This window comes from Cyprinodon tularosa, unplaced genomic scaffold, assembly GCF_016077235.1.
Source record: "Cyprinodon tularosa strain WSP-4 unplaced genomic scaffold, ASM1607723v1 ctg560, whole genome shotgun sequence".
In the NCBI taxonomy this organism is placed as follows: domain Eukaryota; kingdom Metazoa; phylum Chordata; class Actinopteri; order Cyprinodontiformes; family Cyprinodontidae; genus Cyprinodon; species Cyprinodon tularosa.
This window is the reverse complement of record NW_024039297.1, coordinates 625,001-646,210: the sequence shown is the minus strand read 5'-3', so window position 1 is coordinate 646,210 and position 21,210 is coordinate 625,001. Positions and strand designations below refer to the sequence as shown.

The 21,210-nt window shown below is 47.1% G+C and overlaps 2 protein-coding genes across 2 annotated transcripts in view; both read left to right on the top strand.

The window, feature by feature from the left end:
* casc3 (casc3 exon junction complex subunit) lies at positions 1-15,971 on the top strand. Its single transcript, XM_038305661.1, has 12 exons — positions 1-214; positions 7,428-7,452; positions 7,542-7,597; positions 7,676-7,891; positions 8,156-8,304; positions 8,377-8,553; positions 12,830-13,641; positions 13,718-13,891; positions 14,406-14,504; positions 14,580-14,746; positions 14,830-15,036; positions 15,132-15,971. The coding sequence occupies exons 1-11, from the start codon at positions 29-31 to the stop codon at positions 14,974-14,976; spliced, it is 2,208 nt and encodes a 735-aa protein (XP_038161589.1). The 5' UTR covers positions 1-28; the 3' UTR covers positions 14,977-15,036; positions 15,132-15,971.
* Positions 15,972-19,822: 3,851 nt separating this feature from the next.
* rapgefl1 (Rap guanine nucleotide exchange factor (GEF)-like 1) overlaps positions 19,823-21,210 on the top strand; it is a 43,108-nt gene continuing 41,720 nt past the window's right edge. The window contains exon 1 of the mRNA XM_038305689.1: positions 19,823-20,666. Coding sequence (XP_038161617.1) covers positions 20,470-20,666 — 197 coding nt within the window. The 5' untranslated portion in view covers positions 19,823-20,469. The remainder of the gene's footprint in view (positions 20,667-21,210) is intronic.

The window sequence follows — 21,210 nt, the reverse complement described above, 5'->3', positions numbered from 1 at the left end:
TTCCGCTTCCATCCATTCCAGTTCTAAGATGGCGGACCGGCGGCGGAGGAGGAGGCGCGCGTCTCAGGACAGCGAGGACGATGACGAGTCCGGCTCGGGTTCGGACAGCGGGAGGTCCGGTTCTCCTGCGACAAAGGCCCGAGGCCGCGAACCCGACCCGGCCGAAGTGACAGTGAGCCGGTCCGAGGCCAAGAGCGACGTAGAGTCCGAGTGTGTGAGTATCTGTCCGGGCTAGCCCCAACAAGCTAACGCTGGTCCTGGTCGATGAGAGCTCGGAGTTCGGCCAGAGAACTGCGGGTTTCCCGCCCGCCGCCCGGGAGATTCAGGGCTCCGGTGGCTCAGCAGGTAGCAGCAGATGTTGCTAAGCTAACCCTCAGAGGACGGTTCTGGGATCGGGCGATGCTCAAAGGTTCTCGGGGAATTGGACCAAAAGGCGCCAGTTTGAAGGCGTTTATAGAGGTTACTAAATGCGACATAACACCTGCTGAGGTTAGCGGTGGTCAGTCAGAGCTGGATGAATGTAAAACATAGAGAAAGAAACGAGGAGATGATTAACCAGGATGGCAGAGACCACCTCACCTCCCATCAGCCTGCGGCCCACCGGGTGGTCTCAGCCGGTCATTCCATTTTATGGAACACAGTTAAACTCTGGTTATCCTCAGACACACTGGTTGGTCAGATACCAGAGGTCCGCCATGATAAACGATTGATATAGGCGGAGAAGTGTTAATTAGAATAGTAATGATTCTATTCAGTTTATTTCTATAGCTCCAATTCACATCATGTCATCTCAGGTCACTTTCCAGTTCACCAGATCATCCAGTCAGATTGATTCAAAGTTTTCTATCTAAGGAAAACCAGCTGATTGCATCGACTCATTGACTCTTCAGCAATCCCTCACACTAAGCATGCTTGTAGCGACAGTGGAGAGGAAAAACTCCCTTTGAACAGGAAGAAACCTCCAGCAGAACCAGGCTCAGTGTGAGCGGCCATCTGCTGAGGCCCACTGGGGTTCAAGGAGACAGAAGCAGACATAGAAAAAGAAGCATAGATACAAAAGGCAACTGTAAACCAGCTCCACAGGCGGCCCCGTCCAGGAAACACACAGCCAGGCAGACGAGCTCCGAGCCAGCTCCCATGTCAGAGGATGAAGAGAGCACATCCAGTTAGTCACAGTCAGAGAAACAGGACTACACTGGAAAACAGGCCAAGCTCCAACATCTAGAAACAAAGGTGTTGATGGCAGCAGCACAGCTGATATTTCTCTCCAGGATGGAGTCACAGCCAAACAGGAACAGACCAGATGAAGCTACTATGAGAAAAAGCAGAGAGAGCAGAACGTTAGAGATTGAACTAACAGATTCTGCAGAGTGGGAGAATAGAGATAGAATGAAGCAGAATGATGAAAAAGGGGTCCCTATTAGAGCAGGGAATATTAGCCCGAACCCGGCAGGACCTCTCGGGTACTTTTTATTATTTCATTCGGGCTCGGGCTTTAAATCGTTATATGCACGGCAAATAAATGATCATGTGATAACGTTCGATCTATACGCGATGAATGCAAAATGGATGTTACAGAAGTGAATCGGAGATTAGCCCTTAATGCGCACAATTGAAAAATGTCGGGCTGCAAACGGGTCGGGCTCTACGAAGCTGTCAATCATAACGGGCCGGGCACAGGCCTGGTTCTTTCGGACTCGGGTCGGTTTCGGGCTGACTTTCAAGGCCCGTTTCATGCTCTAGTCCCTATGTCCTCCAGCAGTCTAAGCCTATAGCAGCAGAACTATAGAGATAGCTCAGGATAACCTGAGCCACTCTAACTATAAGCTTTATCAAAAAGGAAAGTTTTAAGCCTAGCCTTAAAAGTAGACAGGGTGTCTGCCTCACGGACTAAAACTGGTAGTTGGTTCCACAGGAGAGGAGCCTGATAACTAAAAGATCTGCCTCCCATTCTACTTTTAGAAATTCTAGGAACCACTAGTAAACCTGCAGATTGAGAGCGAAGTGCTCTGTTAGGAACATCAGGAACAATCAGATCTCTGATATCAGATGGAGCTTGGCCATTTAAGGCTTTATATGTGAGAAGGAGGATTTTAAATTCTATTCTGGATTTAACAGGAAGTCACTTTAAAGGAAAAGTGTTATCAGAAACTGAATTCAGCTTTCAGAATATCAATATAAAATGAAGGAACAGGTAAATTGTAGATGAGAGCAGCTAAACTCCAGCTGGAGCTGAGCTGAAAGCAAAGCGACTGATATAAACAAAGCAGAACGGATTCAGTGACCGAATCCAGAGAAGATCGATGGAGGTCATTCTTCTCGTTCTCTGAACGATTCAGCGTCATCGGAATTTGATCGTATCTGTTCAGTGGAAGGATTTAAAAAACATAAATCTATAGGCTCTATATCGCTATATCTATGCTAAGGCTGAAACACTTGGATTAATCGTGTTATAATTAAAATAATTACCCATTTGGTGATCAGTTTAATGGTTTTATTCTGCATCCCGACTCTGAAACATGTAATCTGCTGGAAGAACCAACCTATACAAAAATAAACATTAAGCATTTAAGATAAAAACCTTTTTGTCTGTAAACACGTTCTAACCAGAACTACTAAAGTGATGCAGTTTCTGTAAAAAAAAAAAAAACTTTTAAGCACTTTTTTCTATCTGGTTATTGATCAATTAATATTTTAAAAAAAAAAATCTATAGTATAATAATTAGTGTGTTTTATGTTAGCTGCTAACCACCGCTCTTTCTGGATAAAATTTGCTGACTTCCAATCCAGCAGCTGCGTCCTCCAAAGACCAGATTAGTTGGCCGATGACATCATAGCGCGGCGTGGAGGTCTGTTCGGATTGGAAGACTCCTCGTTATGCGGCCTTCTTTTTTCCCGTGGTGAAGAACAGGTTTCCTCTGTAGCCTCGATATCCCATAATTCATTGTGAGTCCAAGCAAACCGGCTGCTCCATGCTAGGAGGAAAAATAATGGTGAATATTGAAAGCGCAGTTTATTATAATCCAAGCATGTGAAAAGTTCCGTCTGAAATTAATGAAATTAGTTTTTTAAATGCTTATTGATTCAGATATGTAGCGGGTAATATTTATTTTATTGAAAAAGCAGTGAGAAGTTCGGTATTCATTCTTCTCCTGCTTTGTGCGTCCACTCTCAGGGTTGCTAGGCGACAGAGCATATGGGCGGAGAAAGCTGTAGAAGGTTGGACCTGTTTGAATCCACAGCCAAAACTCTTCCGGTCTCCTTATTTTCAAGGACGCAGCCTTTAAAATCAAACACCACGATTGAACTTCTGTGTCCACGCTTCCTGTGGGTTCTTCTTCATTGGTGTTGAGCAGCAGACTGGGCATCCAAAGCAGGAATCAAATTATAAAAACTATGATGGAAGAATTGGTTTCCGTTAGATTCTCAGAACTCGGTGCTGAATCCCCCTCCTCTGAGGAGGAATAACTGTTGCTTATAGAAGCCATGATCAATGGAAGGCAGAGAACACGATTCACCATGACAACGGGAGGAAAGAGGAAGCCTCAACGTTTGTCTCCAGTGGAACCTAAAATATTAATGAAGACATATCAGCTGTTCAACCGTCACCAACCAAACTGCATTCAGTGGTTTTATTGATACAAATGAATATTTAAGAAGATGAACTTTGCTTTATGACTTGATGTGAAAAAGATCAGACATCCCTGTGAAACGGCCGGACAGACTGTTCTGAAAGGAAACGTGTCAAATCTGAAAGGAGAAGCTGAAAAAGCAGAAACTGAAATGAACTGCTGGAGCATCAGAGGTTTGAACTGGTTATTAATAAGAAGAAACTATTATCAGAGACTCTAACCGATCTGTTTCTAAATGATTTGTCCTCATGCTGCCCAGCTTTAGTGATAGATGAATGAAAAAGTTCTGCTCTGATGGAGTTAGCTGGTGAAGATTCTCAGTCATTTAAAAAAAGTAATAAAACAATCCACTGGACTTTGTTTCCAAGTTTGAAGACATTTCGCTTCCCATCCAGCTCTGATGTAGGCCTGGGCGAAAAAAAAAAAAAAAGATCAATTTTTTGTGAGGTATTTGTCATTTTGGTCAATTATGATTTTAATCGAAAATGAAGTATTAAAAACTACATGCATGTATTTTAACAAAGGTTTACTTTATTCAAAAAAATATTGCTAAGTAAGAAATATTTAGCCAACGATAAACATATTGTAAAAAAAATTTAAACTTAAATATTCCTAACATAAATCTTGTGCAAGTAACACAAATGTTCACCCAGCAATAATTGTACTGATTTATTTTAATTTTTTTTTTTAATCAGTAAAGAATTTAAAGCTACATATTCAGTACAAGTGCAAGAATATATATGTAATTGAAGTCATTAACTTGTATTTATCATCTGGGGAGTAGGTGATTGGTAGGCAGCAGCAGATGAGAGCCCAGTTCAGGTCGATAGAATGCAGTAAACACTCTACGGCTGAACAGATGGACTGGACCAAAGCTCTGTAGGAGCTGCAAAAACCTAACCCCTGATTCCACATCCTCAGTAGAGACTGACAGTTTTTCAGCGATCCCACGGGTCACGGGATTCCCGTGGGATGGGAGTCAGTATTAGTAACAATCACGTGATTGGGACGGTACAGGATTAAACATTAACGGGAGCGGGAGCAAACCAATAATAACAACAACAAAAAAAAAACTGGGATCGATGCCAACAAATAAAATAAATAGAAAGAAAAAAAATCCAGTACTGGCGCCGCCATTTTGTAGTTTTTTTCCTTGAAGCCTACACTATAATGCGAGTCCAAAAAACTTTACGACCAAAAAACCATCAGTGCTTCCGCTCTGAGTTTTTCACCCGTGCTCAAAAACAACAAGAATGGGAGTGGCGCAGGAGTGGGAGTCATTCTGAATGGGAGCGGGATTAATTTCACCAGGAGTGGGACGGGACAGGATTTAGATTTCTACTCTGGCCCGGGATCGGGACGGGACACCATTTTTTTTCTGTGGGAGTGGGACGGGACAGGAGTGAAAATCCACTCCCCTGTCAGTCTCTAATCCTCAGTCATAGGGGTGTAAATAATAATGGTTTTGTATCGATGCATCGATCCAACAGCCGACGATCCGATGCATCGATACGTCCGCAAGAGAATCGATTCATGTTTTTTTTTTTCCCTCCGGTCTATTTTTATCCATTTGCTCCTGGGCGTAATTCTCCCTCCCGTGCTGCGGTGGCGCTAAACCTATTTTGCCCTCCTACCTCGCTTCCTGGTTATACTCTTACAGCAGTGTGTTGCAGTGAGCTTGATGCAGACATTTTTAAATTATGTTCAATATTGAAGCGTGGTCTGAGCTACACACTGTGGGTCTAGATACGGCCGAGGAAGTGGGGGCGAGTTTAGTCCGACGACGGAGGGACATGAGGGCCAAAAAGAGCAGAGATCCAGCTGGAAATAGGGTCCCAGCGTTCTCGCGCACCTCGCTCTTCTAGCGGGTCAAACTTCACGAGTTGTTTTCCGCAATTTCGGTCATAAAAACAAAACAAACTGGCCTCCTGTCTGCGGCGCTGTCTGCCGTCAGCTACAGTTTGGGAGAGGTGCATTATTTTTGGTTGCGAAGCCTTTCAGAATCTATAACGCACGGGTATTATTTTTTCAGTGAAGAGGTTTTAATAGGAATAGATGGAGTACAACTTTTCCACTTCTGTTATTTGCTGTTTATAAAAAAAAAAAAAAAAAAAAAAGCATAAAGATATTTCAGCTTTCATTGATTTCAAATTTAAAACATGGTCTACCCTGTAAGGGGAAAAAAATGAACCAATTGATCAAATCGAATCGTGGTGTATTCTTGAGTATCGATAAAAATAGAATCGTTAGGTCAGAAAATCGATACTGAATCGAATCGCCATGATGGATGTGATTGACACCCCTACTCAGTCATTGCTTCACTCCACTCACATACGTCGTGTGGAGTACTTGTCTGTCATGTTAACCAATGAGAGCTGTTTCACCTCCACCGCTACTCCTCCGCATCTCACCATCCACGTAAGTCTTCTCCGTCCATCGCCGTCAAAATACGGAGCAGAGCTACTTTTTGCTCCACTCTATGGACCAAATCGGTCTCAGTTTTCACAAATGCGACACATATGTGATTCATAAACGCACAGGACAAGCTCCACATACACAACAGCACGATTCACACAAGCATACAAGATCCACATTCGCATGGCACACGATTCGCCAAATTATTTCTGGTGTGTAAATAATTATTAAAGTTTTTATTTTCCGATTAATTAAAAATAATAACGATGATATATTAATTGATGATTCAAATATTAATTAGCTGAGGTTCCCTGGTCCGTTTCGGGTCCAGTTGGTTCCCATCTTTAGACGAGTCCCTGAATCAGAGCAGCTGGTTGCCATGACGCCCTGAGGAGGTGATTCATCGCAATGTTGCAGGAAAGCTGACCGGTTCTGGAGAACCTGGGTTCAAACAGTAACATGGCTAACGTTAGCCCATCTGTAGCAACATTGAAGCTAATACTCTTAGCCTCAGAGCGCCGCTGCTGGCCGGCGTCCTCTGAACATCGGAACTTTTTTAAATTACGTATTATTCAATCAGTAAATGTTCCATATAGTGAAGCTTAAAGTATAATATTCTCGCCTCAGATTATCTTAAAATGTAATTTTATTGAATAGCAGCATCAGAAAAGAGAACTTTTAACTTAATCCTCTGAGCTCTGTGAGCGCTAAGCTGGAAGCTGCCGCAGTGCATGTTGGGACAGCTGTCAGTCTGGAGAATGGACAGGTCTGCTCTGATGCATGCTGGGTAAAGGGGGAGGGGCCAGAACAACATCCGGGGACTTTGTCCGTTCTCGGTCTGCAGGAAGTGACGAATAACCGATCGAGGTCAGAATTCACGAACTGAAACCCGATGGACAGACGAAGATTCAGGAACCAAATGAAGTTAATAAATCTGTTCGTGTTCGGTTCTGATTGGGTTCTGGTTCTGAACGGCGCCTGGATCCATCAGGGTTCTGCTCAGTGGGAAACCTTATGGATGTTCTCATGACATCATTACATGATGGGTTCTGAAACAGAACCTCTGGTTCTTCCAACCGTACCGGATCAGAACCACAGCATAACCTTAACGGGTCTGTTCTGCTGCTCTAGAACCGTTTTGGTTGTTTCTGATGACTGGAGCCGTGGTTCCTCCTCTGAATCGGGTCAGTACCATCAGAACCTGAATCCATCCTGATGAAGCGTTGATTAGCAGAAACATGTTGGATGAAACGTCTCTGGGTGGGTTCTCCATTCAGACTGTACTGGGTCAGAGCCTTTAGAACCTTTCCCTTCTGACCCGTTGGATGCAGCCAGACTCGCCGCTTCACGATCCGGTTCTAATTCTGTTTTTCTTCACAGGAGAGCGAGGACGGCGCCGGAGAAGGTAAGACCCGACAGCCGCCCTGTTCTGAGTTCTGGTGGGGCTCGGTGGTTCTCTGGGTTCTAATGACTCCCGGTTCTGTTTCTCTCCAGCCGTCCTGTCCGACTACGACAGCGCCGACCCAGAGGAGAACGGCTCCCACTCCGAGGTAAACCCTTCTGATCCAATCGGTCGGTTCTGGAGGGCTTTGGTGCCGGAGCTGATTCTGATCCGTTTTTCCTGTCAGGGAGGGGAAGAGGAAGAGGAGGGCTTCAGTGAGGAAGAGGCTCCGGCTGCAGCCGGCGAACCCAAACCCGCCGCCGCCGCCCCGACCCAGGATGAAGGAGACGAGGAAGAGGGAAAGGGGGAGGAGGAGGAGGAAGCAGGAGGCGTCAGGGAGGAGGAGAGTAAAGCTGAGGAGAAAGGGAACCTGGCAGGAGAGCGGCAGAGCGGAGACGGACAGGTGGGACCCGACAGAACCACCAGAACCTTCTTCTAGTCACAGGTTCTACAGAAATCTAAGGAATGTGATTGGATCCAGTTTTTCTAGAAGGTTCGCTTCAGACCGGTTCTTTCTGGTGTCGATTCATGCTGCTCGGTACCTGGAAGAACCGCAGGAAAGAACTTTCTATAAATGAACATAAGTCTGGACCAGAACCGGGTCTGGTTCTGGAGCTAAGCTGGATGGAGTCGGTGTTTCTATCCATGATTGTTGTTTTTTCTGCAGGAGTCGACCGATGACCCGGAAACCAAGGCGGGGGGGAAACCGGGTCAGCAGCTGGATGACGACGAGGACCGGAAGAACCCGGCTTACATTCCCAGGAAGGGTCTGTTCTTCGAGCACGACGTCCGCGGGCAGACTCAGGAGGAGGAGCGGTGAGCTGCCGGTTCCGATTCAGCCGCGCCGTCTCCAGTCCGCACCGTCTAACTGGTACCGCTCTCCCTCAGGCCCAAAGGTCGGAACCGGAAGCTGTGGAAAGACGAGGGTCGCTGGGAGCACGACAGGTTCAGGGAGGAGGAGCAAGCGCCGAAGAGCCGCGAGGAGCTCATCGCCATCTACGGTTACGACATCCGGAACGGCGCCAGCGGCCCTGGAGAGCGAGCGTACAGACAGCGCCGACCCAGGTAGAGTTTCACTGGGGAAGTTCCAGGATGCTGTCAGGTTCTGGGAACTAAGGCGACATTCACACAGCAGCCTGAAGTGACAAAAATATGCGACGTAGATCTGATCTCTAAATAATGCTCTGAACAACGCAGATCCGATTTGTTCCACTGCGATCCAGAATACTTGGATCTGTGGTCCTGAATCTGATCTTAAATTAGACCTGTGTCTGAACGTCCAGGTCGCATTCATCCCACCTGAACGCCATTAACACCCGACAAAGGTCACTACTCTGCCTCTTCCAGAAACTCTGCGTCTTCAACCATCTTGGAAAGATTGTGTTAAAGGAAAAGTGCGGTCAGCTGATTTAATGACTTCAGTAGCCTGATAAACCAGACTAAATGTGAGATTAGATGCGTAATTTAGTCTGGCCCCGATGAATGAGACGTGTCTGTGCCTATTGGCCAACACTCTGACCAATGAGAGCAACTGACTGTGACGTAATGCTCTTTCAAAGCCTTGATAGTCTGCGGTTCCCTCAGATAATCAGGGCTTAATTTATGCTGAGAAACCAGGTCGTCTGCGTGTCGCAGTTAACGCAAATATGCCCCGCCCCCTTCTACAGACACTCTGCTGCACCTCTCCCAAATTGTAGGTGAGCGCAGACAGGAGGCCTCTGATTGGTCAATTCTACATCCGCTCTACACTATATGTATTTCCTGTTTGATAGTGTTGGAGGTTACCGGCTTGTTTGTTTGGCCGCCATTGTGGAAAACGTCTGGTGAAGATGGAGCAGCTAGCAGAGCGAGGTGAGAACGCTGGGAGCCTTTTTCCACCTGGATCCCCGCTCTTTTTGGCCCTCATGTCCCTCCATTGTCAGACAAACTTGACCCCACTTCCTCACCGCCTCGACCCACAGCTAGTTCCGGATTGGCCCTCTGGCGTTGTGGCGTGGAATAACAGCGCAGACTATGCTTCAATATTGGGCAGAAATCAAACATATCTGCGACATGCTGCAGCGGGACGATAACCAGGCCTTTAGACGGCTAAAAACTGACCTGGCAGTTTTTCCTGAGGCTTGTCAGAATAATCTGGACTAAAATGTGCGATGGTGTTAGGTTGGAGTTACTGGTACCAGATCCAAATGAGCTGGGATGAACCTTTCCTCTGTGTTCTGTACCTTTAGTAAGTAAACACGCACAAGACGTCAGATTTGAGTTTATCCCTTTAGTTTTCTATGAAAAATAGACTTTAAACTACCTCAATGGGCGTTTATCCCTTAAGTCCTGTACAATAAAAAATCATTTAATGTCAGATCACCATACGCTTAATAAAACACCAAAATGTAATTAAATAAAAAAATTTTGTACATGACTAAAGGACTAAACGCTCTTTGAGGTCGTTTAAAGTTTATTTTTTGAACAAAACTAAAGGGATAAACGGGGATTGACTGTAGGTATGCTGGTCTGACGGGGTATGCTCATCTGATAGAACACTGGGCAGCAAAATGTCTCTAAGGCTACGTTCACACTGCAGCCTGAAGTGACCCAATTCCGATTTTTTTGCCCATATGTGACCTGTATCTGATCTTTTTATGACAGTCTGAACGACACAGATCGGATTTTTTCAAATGCGACCCAGGCCACTTGGATATGTGGTCCTGAATCCGATACGTATCTGATCTTTTCAAATGCGACCTGTGTCTGTACGGCCAGGTCGCATTCATCCGACCTACACGTCATTGATACTTGACAAATGTTACTAAACGTTACTAATCTGCGTCCTACTAAGCGGAGGCGGGAAAAACTAACAACTAGGGCTGCAACAACGAATCGATAAAATCGATAAAAATCGACTTTTAAAAGCGTTGGCAACGAATTTAATCATCGATTAGTTGTGTCGCGCGATTAATGCGTCATCCGCCGCCGCCGTCATCCGGGGGAAGAAAAAAAAATATGGCGGAGCGAATCAGCGCCGCAGTTGCAGTGTTGCCAACTCAGCGACTTTTCAGACCCCTCCAGCGACTATTTTTCAAAAAAGCGACTAGCGACAAATCTGGCGACTTTTTACGGTGTCACTGGCGGCTTTTGCCTGCCGTGGGGCGCCTCCCCCATCCCAACGCCTTTCTCCCTCTCCCACAGGAATCCCTCTCAGCGCGGCAGTCAGAGCCGCAGGATTTTAGTGAGGAGTTTACCCTCAGCGTCCAGACTGCAAATGAAGCGCGCATGCGCCGGGATTGACGGCGCAAATTGATCACAATAATTAAAATAGCCTGCGCTTTGTAAAGTGAAAAAAGTCGTAACATGCAACTTTTTTCAAAAGAAATGAACATGGCACGGAAGCACCACTGTTATGACGCAGCACCTGAAAAGAAAACACTTTGGAGCCTTCGATGGCAGTGAAGAGAGCTGATCAGCAGGATGAGTAACCATGTTTGTTTGGTTTTAAAGTGGGGAAACGTAACGTTAGTTTCTCAGGTAGCTCATCTGATGCTTTCCTTACCTTGTTAGTAGGTTACAGACAGGGATAAGGTTGGCTACTTATTTTACTTTTAATTTCATTTACATTTGTTTAAGCAGCGTTTATATTTTCTTTATAAATAAATTAACTTGCAAATTATGAGGGCAAGGCTTTTAAAGTTTAAATCTTCTGGCAAAGATAAAGAAAAGAAGATCCTGCAATTTATGGAAGTAAAGCAGAACAAAATCCAGCAAGATCAGTAATATGTCAATTAATTATCTGCCACATTCCCATGTAAATATCTGTCTTTGGAGGATGTGTTTTTTTAACACCCCTAGTTCTCTCATTTTTATTCCAAATACAATTTATAATTTGAATCACAGGGCTATTTTTATCTCTATGGTTCAGTATTTTCTCAAGCAGCAACTTTAACTGCTATACTTTCCTGTCTTAAAAGGCAGAACTCTTCTAGTCTAAAAAAAACTCATTTCTTGAAATGGGGGGACCTATTGTTGAACCCCTTAGGGGCTTTAAAAAACAAAAATGCCTGTCTCTTTTTGCGCTTTATGAACCAAAGTAGCCTATATTTTGTGGATGTACAGCTACATTTCTCATGTAAGTTTGCGTAGTTTTTACACAAACATTTATTTTTCATATTGCACCAGTACAGTTAATGAGCAACCTGTACTTGTGTGCTTGTTTGTTCTGTCTAAAATGTTTATTTTGGAATAAAGAGGTTAATATAAATTTTTTTTTTTGTCCGATTCATCGATTAATCGAAAAAATAATCGGCCGATTCATCGATTTTTAAAATAATCGTTAGTTGCAGCCCTACTAACAACCATGGCGGAAGATAACACAGAGAGCAGTCAATGGAGAGAAAGTGAGGTTGCTGACTTAATTCATATTTGGAAAGATAGCTCGATTCAGATCAAACTCGAAGGGTCTTACTGGAACCTGGCTCTCTTTCTTTTTGATCTTCTTAAAAAGATTTCGTTCGTAATGTGCCTGCTCCTGTTGGAGAAGAACTTAAAGAACGCAATATACGCTGCGGTATTACGAGTCATGTTTACTTCCGCAAACACTGAGGACGCTTGCTTGATGTGACGTCATCGCGTCCTCGAGTGCGCATGCGGGACACTTCGGTTGAACACTTTCAGTTCACACAGTAGATCACATACAAGTCGCATATACTTGGAAGTATGAACGGACACGCAAAAAAATCCGATTTCACAAAAAAATCGGAATTGAGCATTAAGGCCTGCAGTGTGAACGTAGCCTAAGAGATTCACATCTAACATCTCTGTACTGGAATTTAAACAATATTCACATTCCAGGAGGTCCTGGAAAACCTGGATTGCTGTTTCTTAATTTCCTCCTTGAGCATCTTTGTCTGCTTTATCTCTTTGATTTGGAAATCTTCTCATCTTCACCACTTTTACCAACATCATTTTCTTCATATTGACTCATTTGTCCACCTTCACCAGTGACCCACCTGGTCTCTTCATTATTCCATCTTCCTCTAGTCTCTCTATCTTCTCCTCATTGTTTTCCAGTGAAACTAGAATTTTAGAAGCAAGCGTTTAAATTTAATTTGTTTTCTAAAGTGTAACCATCAATATTTGGGTAAATTTCCTTTAACTCCTTTATTGTCGCTAGTTTAAAGTTTATTTTTTTAACAGAACTAAAGGGATAAACGGGTATGCTGATCTGACAGAACCGGTTCTGACCGGTTCCTCCGTTCAGCGTCTCGTTTTCCACCCATCGTGAAGCCCGACCCGGTCAGGAGAACCGGGGGAGTTCTGTTTGGGCTGACCTTTAACCTCTGTCCTCCTGCAGGCAGGCGTCCCCCAGCAGAGACAAGCGGTGGAGGGAGGGGCCCCGACCGGCCCGGTCCTGGCAGAACCGAGCCGCTCCCCCTTCGTCTGTCCCGCCGCCCTCCTCTGCCTTTCCTCCCCTCTCCGCGGCTCAGCGGAGCAGCACCTCCTCCAGACCGCCCCCCGCCCGCAGCAGACCCCCCCACCACAACCAAGCGCACCCCTCCTCTCACGCGGAGTACAGGAACAATGAATCCAACGCACCTCAGGTTCAGCACAGAGAGCGGCACGGTCCCAAAGCTCCGCTGGACCCGGTGGGGGAGAGAGGCGGGGCCAGCAGAGGGGGGCGGGGCCTTGCAGGAAGGGGGGGTTCTTCTGTGGTCATCGAAGAGGTTTCTGTCAGCCAATCAGGCGAGGCGGAAGAGGATCCGAGGTCAGTGACGGCGGCTCAGTCACCAAGACGACAGGAGCAGAGGGGTGGAGCCGACAGAGCCGCCTCTGACCCCGCCCTCCAGCCTTCAGCAGCCAATCCGGAAACCTCTCCCCCCGCCGAGCGTCCCGTGGAACGTAAGTCCTACTCCCTGGCCCGCAGGACTCGCTCCCGGCCCGCGGACCTGGGTAGCAAGCAGGCCTCAGTCGAGGAGTCGGCAGCCGGGGGGAACACGCCGTCCCCCGCTGGAGGGGGAGGGAAGAACTGGGCGGGGGAGGGCGACGACGCGGGTCAGACGGGAGGGGGAGGAGTGGCGGAGCTGGACCAGGCGGTGGCTCAGCTCAACCTGGCCCGACGGAACTGGAGTCCAAACCAGACGTCGTTTGTTCGCTCCGAGATGAGAGGTGAGTCCGTCGTCACGGTCAGTTCTGACCCAGTAGAACCAGTCGGGCCCAGTTCAAACAGCCTCTGTGTCTGCAGGTCTGCCCAGTCCGATGCACGTCACCGGCGGCCCGCCTCAGTTTCCCAACATGGAGGAGATGGGCGTCAGCTCCAACCGAGCCAAGCGGTACTCCTCCCAGCGCCAGAGAGCCGTGCCGGAACCGGCGCCGCCCATGCACCTGGGAGTGATGGACGGCCATTACTACGAGCCCAGTAAGATTTTGAGCAGCTGTAGAAACCAGCTGAATCCAGAAACGGGCCAACATGGCCGCCGGGTTCTGAACGGTTCTGAAATTACGGCTGCTCTGTTAAAGCAGCTCCTCAAACGGGTCCAATGGGCCAAATTCCACCGCTTCCTGAACTTCATCAGCTCGTTTGTTTCCTGTCTTTCATCACTGGACAAACCCAGGTGAGATTGACCTCAGTAACCATGACAACCAGACATAACAGTCCACTGGTAAAGGACAGGAAACAAATGAGTTGAAGTTCAGGGAGTAGCGGAGACCCGGTTGGTCCTGGAACCAGAACTGGGTCAGTTTTCACATCAGAGCCGCACTTCCTCCATGTCACCAGCAGAGGTCAGTAAAACTCTCTGTCTGCAGCAGCTTCAGAGAGAACCTCTGATTCACAGTTTGGATGTGGAAGCTTAGTTGAACGAAAGGTGGTTCTGATCCGGTTTAGTCCGGATCATTTCTAGACCTCTGATGACTCCCTGTCTCCCCCTCAGTATCGTACCAGGGACCAATCTACACCCACGGGGAAGGCCCCGCCCCCATCCCCCCACAGGGCATGCTGGTCCAGCCGGAGATGCACATCCCTCATCCGGGTGGGTGGGCTGTACGTGGAAACATTCAGAACCTCTTTGGGTCGACGGGTCGCTCACTCTGCCGCCTCTCTGCAGGTCTCCATCCCCACCAATCAGGAGCCCCCATCACTAACCCCGCCCTCTACGGAGCGCCGCCTGTGTCTCTGTCGCCGGGGCAACCACAGCAGCTCCTGCCTCCTCCGTTCTACCCTCCGCCAGGAGTCATGCCCTTCCAGTACCCGGCCATGTACCCAAACCCGCAGGTGAGACCCGGCACCGCCGACCCGGAGGCCTGAGGCGCTCAGAACCTCGGGGGGACCACTAACCCGTTTTCTCTGTGTTCCAGGGCCAGTCCCAGGTGACCTACGGCGGCGTCACGTACTACGACACCATGCAGCAGCAGGCCCAGCCCAAACCATCACCCCCCCGCCGCACCTCCCAGCCCGTCACTGTCAAACCCCCCCCTCCAGAGGTTCCGTTTGCCTCAGAGTGACCTGCCCCTCCTCTCGTCCCCGCCCCCTGACTCCGCCCCACCCCGACCTCGAAACTACAGGTGAGAAACAGGAAACGTAAAGAAGGAATCTTATTGGCTGAGAGGTTTCCTTCCTATCGTCCGTTTGTTAATCTCTCTGATGGGTTTGTGTGCAGGAGCAGGGTGGGCGGGTCAGTGAGGAGCTGCCGGTCCAAACCGGACCACCGAGGAGGGTGGCGGGGGGCAGGATAAGACGGAGGCAGACTCTGCTGGCGACCCGCAGCATCACTACTAGATCAAAACTCTTTACTCCCAGCTCTGCCGTCAGCGGTCTGGACCCGATCCAGAACCAAGGCTTCGCTCTGCCAGACGGATGGACCGGATCCGACCCACAACTGATGACGCGTCCCGTTCAAAGACTTCCTGTTCAGCTTAACGGTTTAGAATAAATCACACGGTTACAGGACTTCAGAACCAACCGGTCTGAACCGGTTAACATGCGAACCAGAACCTTCTGGATCCTCTAACAGTAAATCTGCTCCGACTCTGTTTGGGTCACGGTCAGATGAAAAGGTTTCAGGAAGTAAATCCTGAACTCTGACCTGCTCCAGCGCCCAGCGGCCCGTCTGCTCCGTCATGGCTGCGTGATGGAGGCCAACGCCGCTGTGAATAAAGCTGGAGGAGATGAGCCTGAAGGGTTAAAGTACGCCAACGCCGAGTCGGCAGGGACCCAAACCGTAGCGGTGGAGAGGCGCTGCCTCATTTGTCTTCCTTTTCATCAAACTGATTGTTTTTTTTATTTGTAGTTTCTGTAGCGACGCCGCTTGGACCGCCTGCTCGTTTCAAACATTCGGACCGGAGCGTAGCAGGAATTCCAGACTGATCCTAGGCTGAAGGTTTCAAGATGAATTATTTCTTGTTTGTATTTTTTTTGTTTTCAGCCATCTTCTGTTTCTGCTCAGATCTGAAACGTCTTTGGTTTGATGTCAGAATAAAGTTTCTCCTTCTTTCCTGAACGTCTCTGAGCCGTCTGTGACCAGCAGCTGCAAACAAACATTAAACTTTCCTCTCAGTTTTACAGACGTCTGTATCGGCTGCTTATCTAAAGCATTTAGAGGCTGTTGGTTATATGACTTCTCAGGTTTTAAAAGTAGAGCTGAACTAACATAAATTTGCATAATATTGCCGCCCACAGAAGAACAGTGAACTGGACCAGAAGTTTTGAAGGTGAATTTCCAAAAAAGTAAAAAACAATCCAACGGACTTTTTCCAAGTTTGAAGATGTTTTCTCTTCCATCCAGGAAGATTTTTCAGTTCAAAATGTCAGAAATAACGTTGAGTTCCAGGCTTTATCCAGTAAACAAAAAAAGCCTTGTTTTTGTTCAGAAAACATGTTAATTGAAACAAAATGTCGCCAGAACCTCAGGGTCAATCTCTGTTCAAACAGGAACAAGAAAAACATCCATATTTTCTAAAAAAAAAAAGAAACCAAGATGCCCAGGGCAGGGCTGGACCAAACTGGCCCCGGCTGTCCACAGATTCTTGGCCTTGGTCCCACACGGTCCTGGACAATTGGATCTTGACTCCCGGGTTTCGGCATCAAAAATGTAGGTTTGTAAAAGAAGAACTGAAATACACAATAATGGATTTTAATATAGCTTCTGCAGAAGGAGAGACGGTTGAACCCCAGACTCAAACACACTTTCTCACACCGGACCTCCTCTGCAGAGCGTTTCATTAACAGAACACGACACATGTTTACAGAGTATTGTTCTAAAAGAACAATTGATCAGCTCATAAAGACAGGATGGTCTCCTGACTGAATCACAAGACAGTGGAGCATCCCCTTGCACAAATGTTTCATAAGCATACATTAATTTTATAGTCAGTATTGAATAAACCTAACACTATACTTTCCTACAACCTTTGCTGACGCATTTATTTAAACATCCATGCTGCCAAAATAAAGGTATAGTGGACAAAATTTCTGGGGCGAACATCTTTTCCATTGTCTTCTTTTAGTTCTCAGGCTCCTCTCCTGTGGAACCAACTACCAGTTTTAGTCACCCTGTCTACTTTTAAGGCTAGGCTTAAAACTTTCCTTTTTGATAAAGCTTCTAGTTAGAGTGGCTCAGGTTATCCTGAGCAATCTCTATAGTTCTGCTGCTATAGGCTTAGACTGCTGGAGGACATAGGGACCCCTTTTTCATCATTCTGCTTCATTCTATCTCTATTCTCCCACTCTGCAGAATCTGTTAGTTCAATCTCTAACGTTCTGCTCTCTATGCTTTTTCTCATAGTAGCTTCATCTGGTCTGTTCCTGTTTGGCTGTGACTCCATCCTGGAGAGAAATATCAGCTGTGCTGCTGCCATCAACACCTTTGTTTCTAGATGTTGGAGCTTGTCCTGTTTTCCAGTGTAGTCCTGTTTCTCCGACTGGATGGCCAATGACTGGCTAAAGGGCTGGTAATCCTCCAGCAGCAGTTTGTTGCAGGTATGACGCAGGTATTTTTGATTTATGCCCAATATTGACGCATGGTCTGCGCTATTTTATACATGCCACAACGCAAGAGGGCCAATCAGGACCTAGCTAGGATTGTGTCCATGAGTCAGTTTGACGAGCTTGTTTGCCATCTACAACCCCTCATCCACAAACTAGCGTCCTGCACGGAGGCTGGGATAGAGTCCGAGGTGTGCCAGGCGTTGTGGATGGAGCTACAGCCAGAGTTTCTGCCATTAGGTACCAAACAGGAAAAACTCATAGAGTAGAGCAGATGTAGAATCGACCAATCAGAGGCCTCCTGTCTGCAGTCAGCTACAGTTTTGTGGAGGTGTACCAGAGTGTCTGGAGGGGGTGGGGGCATATCTGCGTTAACTGACACACGCAGACGACCTGGTTTCTGAGCATAGACCAGGCTTAAGGGCGGCCATGGCCACCTCTGGCCCCCCATCTAGCTCCGGCCCTGGTAATGAAGTATTTGTATTTTCCTACTTGATGCCTCTGAGCAGCTTCTGCTGATGGGTGGAACTGGAAACCTTTTCCACTTTGAGGTCATTGAACGATGCAGAAGAGCAGTGGTCCTAAAACCCAACCCTGAGGAACTCTCTGCTGTGATGCTGTTAGCTTCCCCACGGTGTCCAGGAGACGCTGTGGAAAAACTTCAGCTTCAAACATCTGAGCCTGGGAATCTGTTTCCAGCCCTTTAGTTTTTCCTCCCAGTTTGAAACGGCAGAAAGCAGGACGTCATCTGGAAAGGAGACTAAAGCATGAAAACTGATCAACTCCTCACTAAATATTTGTTCTGATAGTTTCCATCCTTTTGTTCTCTGATCATCACACCTGCTGTTCTCATTCCTGATGAATATTAATGAGCTGCAGGGGGCGGAGCTCTTACATAAGCTCAACTGACCAATCAGGATGCCTCAGGAATATTCATCTGCTGCTCAGGACAAAAGGGGCCTCAGCTGTTAGAGGACCACCCCTCTCATTTTATCCTCGTCTGCATCCCCCTCTCCGCTGTAACCATGGCAACGCCTCCCGCCGTGATGGGCGGCAGCTGATCTGTAGAATTTGGCCGGTTAAGGTTGATGCACTGCAGAGGAGGATGGTGAGGAAACCTCCTGCTCTAATTGGTCAGGAAACTGCAGAGTAGGGGGAAAAAAAATTGACCAATGAGAGGCTGAGAGGTTTACTCTACTTCCTGTAGTGACGCTATGACGTAATTACAATTATGAGGTCAATAAATCAATCAGATTTCATTTATTAACGACTCCTTGATTTTACTTTGGATTTTATTGGGGGTTTTTTCTCCTTTTTTTTAATGCAGCTTCGTCTGTTTTTAAACCCTCCATAATAATATGACGTTTTAAAGTGACTGATCTCCATTTTTATCCAGATTCCCTCCTCTGTGCCACGTGCATGGCTTTATTTTTTATTTTTATTGCTTTGTTTAAACTCTGGAGATAAACTCCATGATATGAACCCCTGCAGAATCTGATATAGTCTAATATTTAACTTCCCTGATTAAAGGATCTTAATGTTTCCATTCAGTCTAAACCAGAAGTCTGCAACCTTTCAAAGATACAGAACAAGGAAAAGTTTAGAGCCGCAAAAAATAAGACGACTTAAAAATAAAAAAAAAACTTTTTAAAATCTGGTATAGAAAATTAGTTGCCATCTTTAATCAACAATTTATTTCTGTCTCTGCTGTTTATATATATATATATGTATGTATAGTGTAATTTTTTTATGTTTTATTCCATTTATTATTATTTTATTCCATTTTTTTCTGTTTTTATTTCTTTTTATATTTGCAAAATTCTTGTGTTTTTAGGTAGATCATTTTAAGATCTGTCCAGGGACAACAAATGAAAATAAATAACCTAATTCTGCTGTAATTGCAGCAATGCTTCTTAAAGTACACTGTCCCTGTCAGATGAATAAATAAATCTAAATCTTATGCATTTTTAGCTTTTAAAATAATATTAAACACATAATTTCCAAGCTAATTAAGAGAAAAATGTCTCTAATAACATAGTACTGGTTCTTTTAATCTGGAGAGGGACAAAACCTAGAACAGATAATGGATGTCTATTCTATTAACGTTTCTCTATCTGTAGAATGGGGCTGTTTGATGTGTTGTCTTCTCCATTCAGACGGCCCCTGTCTGTCTTTGCCTAGGGCCCCAATTTTCCTAAATTCGCCCCTGCCCAGAACCCTGCGTACCTGTCCACAGGTGTACCTGAGGTAGAAGGGGAGTCCCGCCCTGCAGTGAAACAGAAACTGATTAGGAAGTTCTCTGCTGTGATCCTCATTGGACCACAGGTCAGTCTTTATTCTCTCTTCTTGGCATCAGAGTCTAAATCAAAGCTCTCACGCTGAAATCTCGCGTTGTTTCCGTTCTGTCGTCGGGGATATTTCCATTTCTATTAATTTTTTCTCCTGCGCGCTACCGTGCAGAGGGAGATTCGGGAGCGCGCAACTGCAGCAGATCGTCGCGCGGAGGGCGGGGGAGCGCGCGTGCTCCTCTTCATCGGCGCTCATAGAGAAAATCTGCCAGCAGCAGCGGAGCGGAGAACCGAACCTGTGCGGGATCCGAACCGGACCAGGGTCCGTAGAACCGAGCCGCCGGTAGACCTGCAGGTGAACCGCAGAGACCCGGATCCTGATCGGAGCCGCAGAGCCGCAGCCCGAACCGGAGCAGCTCCGCCTGCGTTCCTTCCTCGGATCTAAAGCTCGGAACCTGCGGTGGAAGAGCGGCCCGGATCCGGATCCCTGAGACCGCCGCCTCTCCCAATGGGTCAGAACCGGGCTGCTGGTCCCACAGAACCCCAAAGACTCCTCTCTCACCTGCGCGCACCTGAGCCGACCTGCGAGGGCCGGATGATGTAGGCGCCGCTGCCCCAGCAGCAGCAGCAGGTACCGACCCAAAATCCAGGATCCAGGTGTCAGCAGAACCCAGGTCTCTGGAGCCCAGGTCTCAGCCCCCCAGGTCCCCGGTCCACAGAAGCACCATGCCGGCGGGGATGAAACCGCTGGAGAAGTTCCTGAAGAAGCAGACCACCGCTCTGACCCGGGCCGGGGGGTTCGGAGGGGTCGGGGACAAGGCCAGCGGGACCGGAGCGTCCCGCCGCAGGGCCAGCCTGTCCCGGGTGGTCCCGTTCTTCAGGGAGACCTCACCTGAAAGCGGCCACGTCCGGGAGGTGTTCAGGTGAGACCCGCCTCGGTTCGATAAGAGGTCCTGCTGGACCTGATGATGATGATGATGATGATGATGATGATGATGATGACGACGAGTAATGACACCAACAGAACCAGAGAACCCAACTGCAGATCAGAGTTCTGTTCGGTTTAGATTCTAAATCCAGGATCAGAATTAAACATCTGGACTCATTCAGAACCGGCCCAGAGGTTCTGTTGGACCCACATCTGGAGATCATCAGAGTCCACAGAACTGGGAGGTTCTGCTTGAGATGATCTGAGCTTTTTCACATTATGGTGGAGGAGCCCATCAGATCCCGGGTCCACCGGGCAGATAGAGACGGTCGGAACCAGAACCCGGGTCCAAAGGCTCTGGTTCGGTTTGCTGATTAACATCACTGGGATGTGATTGGCTGTTTGGGTTCCTAATCAGATCTATTGGCCAAAGAGTAACAGGCTGAACCCGACTGACCAGAACCAGTTTCTCATGACCGGTTTCACTCCCGGTTCGTTCCTGTTCTGTCTGAACAAACTTGGATTAAAAGGCAGATCGA